Source organism: Cibotium barometz, chromosome 2 (genome assembly GCF_041138505.1).
Source record: "Cibotium barometz isolate CiBa-2024 chromosome 2, ASM4113850v1, whole genome shotgun sequence".
Taxonomy (NCBI): domain Eukaryota; kingdom Viridiplantae; phylum Streptophyta; class Polypodiopsida; order Cyatheales; family Cibotiaceae; genus Cibotium; species Cibotium barometz.
The window spans coordinates 16,372,528-16,380,474 of record NC_141047.1 but is presented as its reverse complement, the minus strand read 5'-3'; the positions used below and the strand labels follow the sequence as shown (position 1 = coordinate 16,380,474).

Sequence of the window (7,947 nt, the reverse complement as noted above, 5' to 3'; positions counted from 1 at the left end):
TACGTTCTAAGCAGTTTTAGCTACTATTCTTAATTAAAAATGGATGATACCATAAAGAGCAAGTGGGGTAGGCTGAAAGCTGACTAAAAAATGCGTGAAATTTCTCTAAAAATTTTGAACTTTCTTAAATTCAATTTTCAAAAGTAAAGAGGACAACTTTGCCTTTGCCACGCATGAGCGTCTCTTTCTGGCGCTCTCATTCACACACTCTTAAATAGAGAGCTTTCTTCCCCTCTCTCTCTCTCTCTCTCTCTCGCTCTCTCTCTCTCTCACACAGACACACACACTCTCTCTCTCACAGACACACACACACACACCGAGGGGGGAGAGATGGGCGAAATTGCTCAACGTGAGGAGCGGCTGCTTTCTGAGCTTCCGGGAGTTGAAGACCCTGCATGGTTGAGGGTGCTGGAGCTGGGCTCCTTGTGCTGCTTACCCATGGCTCTGAAAACTGTAATCCGCCTCAATGTCATCGACATTCTCGCCAAACAGCCACACCACCTCCTCTCACCAGCCCAAATAGTATCCCACATCACCAACGTTTTCCACCATCCAACGGCTGCCGATTCTCTAGATCGAATCCTACGGGTATTAGCTTGCCACGGCGTCCTCACTTCCTCCCTAGAGGAAGACTCGGAACACACACACAATCCTCACTATGTGAGAAAATATGGGCTCAATGACGTTAGCAAATATTTGGTCAAAAATGAAGACGGTGCCTCTCTTGCCCCAATGATACTCCTCAATCTAGACAAGGCTTTTATGGACACCTGGCATTACTTGGATGTAGCCGTCCTCGACAGTAGCGTTCCCTTCATCAAAGCTCATGGCAAACATCCCTTCCCTTATGCCCAAGATACCCTCTCCTTCAACAATATCTTAAACTCCGCCATGGCCAACCATACCAAGCTCTTCATCCAGTTGTTCCTTGACACCTACTCCAGCTTTGATGATGTCACCACCCTCGTCGATGTGGGCGGCGGGCTCGGATCTTGCTTGAGCATGATCATCTCTAAGCACCCTCACATCAAAGGCATCAATTTCGACCAGCCGCATGTGGTTGCTGCTGCACCTCAGTATCCTGGTAATATCTCATAAGCCATTCACCACAATATATCATATGGGGTGACTCGATAAGTTTTAGAAGTCATTAGCTCATCTGTTCCACAATAAAGAATGGGTGTAAATGGATAACTAAGTTTTTTTCAAATGAGTTTAAACACATCATGGTTGAACATGTAGCTCGTAAATTTCACCATTAGGTGTGATTGGTAAAGTATTTTGTCATTTAACTCCTTGCCACTTGGTGCTTGTGTATCTATACATACATATCATGTCCAAGTGGGCTCCCGTGCGTGTATGTGTGTGTGTGTGCACGCGCGCACATACACATGCGCGCGCACACACACACACACACACACACACACACACACACACAAAGACATGAGTACATATTTTTATACATATGCATGCATGGTTGCATTGTATGTTATGAAAGGCAACCTAGGACCTTAAGGTGCTTAAACTTTGAAGAAAAACTATAAATTTAGAGAATTTATGTAAGCACACATGAATGCTTTTTTGAACCATTTTGAAACCAAAAAGGAAGACTTTAAATTGCAACGTGGCATATATTCAATAAATGTTTTACATTGTGCATGCACTCTTTTGATCACCATTGAGTTTAATCGAATTTTTTTTAATATGTTCTCCATAGTCACATGCAACTTCTTGCTTAAACTCTTATAGTCTATCGTGTTGATGGCTTAATATGAAAGCTACATTTATACTTATTAAACACATGCCACTTTGCAACATCTAATGTGAGAATGCAAATCAATTTCCTTTACTACACAGGTGTTGAGAATGTAGGAGGAGATATGTTTGTGAGCGTCCCCGAAGGCAATGCTATATTTATGAAGGTATTCTTTTCCTTAGTCTTGATGATGCAACAATACATATTGTGATCTGTGAAAGTGTGTTGAAATCTACAAGGTCATATCATGGCTAATTTGAAGTTCTTTCTCAAGTTTAACAAAATCTTTCAGTGCTTAAGTCTTTAAACCTTTGAAAACCTATGATTTGAATGAATTTCACAAATTTGACGGGCCTTATATATTTACTCAAATTTATATATAGTACCCATTATCAAATAATAAATATATTAAATAAGGTATTCTTGCTCTCTCTCTCTCTCTCTCTCTCTCTCTCTCTCTCTCTCTCTCTCTCTCTCTCTCTCTCTCTCTCTCTCTCTCTCTCTCTCTCTCTCTCTAGCATTCTCACATTAAATACAGCCAATGTCTTTTACATTAAAAAGATATATATTTCATTATTTTTCTTTAATTTTTTTAAATGATCTATAAAATATTTATAATTAAATACGTCTCTAGTTTCATGTATTTAATTCCAATATTTTACATGTCTTTTAGGCATCAAAAGACATGTAGGATAGAGATGCAGTTTCTTCAAACTAAAGCCTTCTTTTTGGGGTATGTAATCCAAATGCCGCAAAGGAGCTACATTGTACTAGCATTCCAAATTTTAGCCAAATTCAATGGCAAAATGAGGGACAAGCCTGTGTGAGATGCTTCTTAGCCATTGACACTATCAATTTTGAAGCTAACACCCTACAAGTTATAGTTCTCTTAAGCACAAAGTCTAAAGAGTAAGATAAATCTACTATAGCTATTCAATATTCAAGTTTGTTTTAAAAATAGCTTCTTTTATTCTAACGTGATCTTTGGGTAAGTGATTTGAGTGTGCGCTTGGGTAGCAAAGTGTGTGAGTTCAAACTTGACTTTGTACCTCTTGAAGAATCTGATGAAAGCCTCAATACTAACAAATGCACACAATAATATCAAAAAGATTGTTTGGGAGGATTACTCATGCAAAATAGTGCTTTCACACAAGTTTTTAAACGTTCTTTTTTTAACTAATCATGTGCCCTTTTGGAAGGACCTTGACTTGTTTCACAATATCTTGAAAATTTTTAAGCCATATAATGATTTAAATATGCTAAAAATTTACCTTGATGAACTTTCAAATAAAGAAATATAGGCAACAACTTGAGTTTGTGAATGGGGGGCACTAAACAAGCTCTTTCCCAAAAACTATAGTTCATTTTAAACACAAAGAACTCAAAAATGAGGGGGCAAGTGAGAAACATAAACATACAAGATTATTAACATGATCTAGAGAAAAACACTACTCTTACAAAAAAACTAGAGAACATGCAAGTGAAAACATAAATATGCAATATTATCTTTGACACGCTCTAGGGCAAAACACAAGTCCTACAAAAAGACTAGAACATGTGTGTATGTATGTACCTACATATATCTATATTATGAATATATATATTATGCACTCTTACATATCACCATCATTATTATAATTGAGATACATCTCTACCTAGATGCTAGTGCACTGTTAAAACACATGCACACACCACTTTTGTAGCTTCATTGACGTGCACTTTAAAATAAGTACACACACCACTTTTGTGTCCCAATAGAATTATGATTTGTGATTTATAATATTCTTAAATGAAAGAGCTAAAAAAAGGAGGTCAATCAATCTAAAAAACAAGCTTCCTTATTGCCATGATTTGTGTTAAGGTTTTTATGAACTTGAGTTAGTTAGCAAAGGGCACTTAAAACACGTAGATTCAATTTCTTGCATTTATAGGGGATCGTTGAGTGCTTGACTATGAACATTTTTGCTAGCCTTGACACATTATGTAGTTTAACTAAGTTTTTAAAAATATTCAATCATTGCTTTTATAAGAAACAATTACATTTTTATGAACTTGAGTTAGTTAGCGAAGGGCACTTAAAACACATAGATTCAATTTCTTACATTTATAGGGGATCGTTGAGTGCTTGACTATGAACATTTTTGCTAGCCTTGACACATTATGTAGTTTAACTAAGTTTTTAAAAATATTCAATCATTGCTTTTATAAGAAACAATTACTCCTTAACTCTATTGTGATATGTTTTGGCAAGGGCAGTGGATATTACACGATTGGAGTGACGAGCATTGTGTAAAAATATTGAAGAATTGTTACAAGGCTCTTCCAAAACAAGGTGGTAAAGTGATCGTGGTGGATGCTCTACTTCCATATGGAGTGGAGAGTGGGGCAAGGGCCCGTGTAGGCTATCAACTTGACATCCTAATGCTTGCTTGTAGCCACGGTGCCCGAGAGCGCACCTATCAAGAGCTTCTTACCATTTCTAAACTTGCAGGTTTTGCATGCATGCAAGTTATCTCCAAGCTAAATGAGTGTATTATTGTGGAACTTTACAAATTTTAGGGAGGATCTCTCCTCTTATATGACACCCACAAAATCCATCTATCTACATGCATAATGCATTGGCTTTCATATTCTAACTTATAAGTGCCATCATGAGGTTCCAAACCTTTTGATCCTTCTACAGTGTTGGAATGGATTTATTTTTGCAATTATATGGATATTGAATTAAAAATTTCCATCTCCAACATACATACATGTAGAATTACCTCCTTCTTAAGCTTCTTGAATGAAAGCACCCTATAAATATAGAAGAAGACAAACTTACAAATTATGGATTTAGCTTGAAGATGTTCTTCCTTTATTAAACATTATAGTTCAACCTTATTTGTGATAATCATAAAATAGCTACACTTTTTTAAAACATAAACTTGGGCACATGTGCATATTGGTGTATGTTTGATTTCGATCACAACATTTTAAATCTAAATATCCATGCAATACATCACCACATTTTCTACAAGTCTTAATGCCTAAAAACAAATCATTTCTATAAAAATGTAAATTTTTTTAGAAAAACTTATGCATGTTAGGTTTGGGTAAATAATGAATTACTTAAATTCTTTTTGCATGCTTAAGAACACTTTACAATAGCCTACTTAATTCTCTTGATTCATCCTCTAACATATATTTTAAACTCTTATGTTAGGGCTAGGAATAGAAACTTTTCTATATTTTATTTGCTTTCTTCTTTGCATTCAAAAAAAGATCACACTTACAAAAAACAATCCAAAAAATCTCAAGAACTAAAGAACATCTACGTGTGTTGCACTCCTAGTCAGTACACTTGCACTCCTAGTCAGTACACTTGCAAGAACATTTACGTGTGTAACACTCCTAGTCAGTACACTCACTAGCAGAATAATGAATCCAAGATTGGTGCAAGTAGGCTTACCTTAGATCTATAGCTACGTCCAGACACGCGCATGCGCGCACCCCTCTCGGGTGGTCCACTATGTAAGAATTACCTATAGCATGTGTGTTAAAGGGATATTTAAATAATGCCTTATTTGTAAATTTTGTATCTTAAATGTACCCCTTGAGGATGGAATTTTGTGATAAAACTGACCCTTCTGTATGGACTTTTTCTCTTTTTGAGCTAGTAAACCCCTTATGTATGTACACTTTTTTGTAAGTCCACCAAAGAAAAAATCCCTCAATGCATGTGCTATCTTACATAACTTTTAGTGGACCCCTCGAGACACACACACGAACACACAAAAGCATAGGTTAAGGACATTCACACAATACATATACAAAGGGTTATGTTGGGAGAGAGAGAGAGAGAGAGAGAGAGAGAGAGAACTATTAGAGCCAACATAAAGTGGCTAGGCTTATGATTAATGGTGGGGTGACTGAGCCCATTCATTTGACGAGATCGGTCAGGGCAGGGATGCCCACTTAGCCCTCTCTTGTTTGCAATTGCTACGCATCCAATCTTATCTCGACTCGATAAGCTAGTGGACAACGGTGAAGTTGTAGGGCTTACTCTTCCAAGCGGAGAGCAGATGGTCGGCCAGGCATTGGAAGATGATTCTTTCATGTTCCTTAAGGCTCAAAGAGATAATATTCAGAAGGCTATGGCTTTTTGGGATACTTTTAGTCTTGCTTCAAGGTTATACATTAATATGCAGAAATCTTCTCTGATAAGCTCTGTAGTACCGAGAGTGATTTTCTTGGTTTGGGATGGAATGGGAAGGTCATACAAAGGGGATGCATCACATGCCACTTGGGTTATCCGATTAGAGTTTATGTTGATTCACAAGCTTTGTTGGCATGGATTTCTGTGGATGACTCCACCGAACCTTTCTAGGGAACTTGAACATTCGCCACAAACACTATGGTTGGGGGAGAAGGGAGCATGGATGGGAAGTATACCCGCCAAGGATGAGTCGACGTCACTGGCTAGACATGCAAGACCTAGGCTCTACACTATCTACCGTGCTCTCCCACCACCACCTAGCACTACAGTACCCCTACAGGTCTCTCACTCACACCACACACACCACTCACAGCTCACTCACCTCGCTCACACAAAGAGATAGACAAAACACCAAACAGAGCACAACACTACCATCACAATACCAAAAAGGAGTGATACCAGGGAGACTCCGCTCCGATAGAAGGACTGTGCTAGAACTCCAAGTGATACTCGAGAGAGTGTCCTCCTCTGTGAGAGTATGTCCCAAACTGTCTGTATGCTGCCGAGAGAGTGCTCCCCTTAACTCCTCCTTGGGTGTCCTCCTCCTCGGCGGGTGGTGCTCAAGAGGATCTCTCCCTGCCTTGGGAAAGGGAGAGGGGTGTTACCTCCATGAGTGACATCGGAGTTGGCCATGCACGTATGAGATGTCGAAGGGGACCAGCAATCAGAGGGGTCGAAGAGCACTAAGCGATCGGAGGGCACCGACGGTGATGGCAATCGGAGTCATCGGAGGGCACCGGCAGTCGGAACCATCGGCGGAGGAGGGCACTGGGGGTCGGAGTGGTCGGAGCACACCGGCGGTCGGAATGGTCGGAGCAGTCGGAGGGCACCAACGGTCAGAGTGGTCGGAGCACACCGGCAGTGACGGTGGTTAGAGTCATCGGAGGGCACCGACGGTGACGGCGGTTGGAGTGGTCATGGAGTGTGGAGGAACTGGCTTCCCATCCACAAGTCGCCCACTACTACTCAATTCACCGTCCCGGTGAATACCAAGAAAACACAGGTGAGCCTTCGGGAAAAACATCTAGAAAAAGTAGGCTGCCAGGCATACCTCATACAATGATCCTTCCAGGCAAACCTTCTCAAGAGATACAAAATAAATAAAAATGAATCAACTAGGCTCCAAGGCAACTTCATCCAACGAGCTATAGAAAAAAAATGATTGAACAGGGAGCTCCTGGGCACTTCATCCAACAAGCTTCAGTAACTTTATTACCACTGTCATCCCCCGAGCAAAGCATCCAACAGAAGGTTACCTCAACACAAAAGCACAAAAACCGATCTAAACAATAATAATCACTGGCCACTTTGTCTGGGAAAAACTTTCGGCATGAAATCCAGGCATACAAGATACAGAATGAAATTTGGCCATGGCCAGTACATAAAATATTCCACCTCATTAATAGAAAAATATTCACTTCTCCCAAGCATCAGTAGTATAGCGTGTGCCGAGGCAGCCTCCCAAAGAACTTTTGCTTCAGTGTCAAGACTGCTCATAAACTGGAAGATGGCCATACCAAGGGCTTTGCAGTCCAAGGGTTGTTGAGAAGAGCTACACATGCACCTGTTGTGTTATGGTATTGCATTATGGTATTGCAGAGAGCGATGAATTAGGGGTGTGCCCTTCAAAGTTTCTCTATAACCTAGTTGCACCCCATGCCAAGAGCTCTTTAACACATTTAGATGTTCCTCTATATGTGCTGCAAAATGCTATAGAATGGCTGGACTAGGCTACCAAGTGTAGAGGTGTAGCCCTCTATGTGCTGCAAAATATTGTAGAATGGCTGGACTGGGCTACCAAGTGTAGAGGTGTAACTCCACATGTTTGTGCCACTATGGGCATCTGGACAACATCCAAAACTTGTTGGACATAATCAAAGTGGTCGCTTTTTACTGCATAATGGAGGCATGTCCTCCCATTGGGAGCATCAAA

At 40.0% G+C, this 7,947-nt stretch overlaps 1 protein-coding gene across 1 annotated transcript; it reads left to right on the top strand.

Moving 5' to 3' along the window:
* Positions 1–310: 310 nt before the first annotated feature.
* On the top strand, positions 311–4,574 carry LOC147640717 (flavone 3'-O-methyltransferase 1-like). The gene is made up of 3 exons (XM_086808816.1): positions 311–1,084; positions 1,858–1,922; positions 4,013–4,574. Exons 1-3 carry the CDS (start codon positions 331–333, stop codon positions 4,313–4,315), a joined length of 1,122 nt encoding a protein of 373 aa, XP_086664942.1. The 5' UTR covers positions 311–330; the 3' UTR covers positions 4,316–4,574.
* The last annotated feature ends 3,373 nt before the right edge of the window (positions 4,575–7,947 follow it).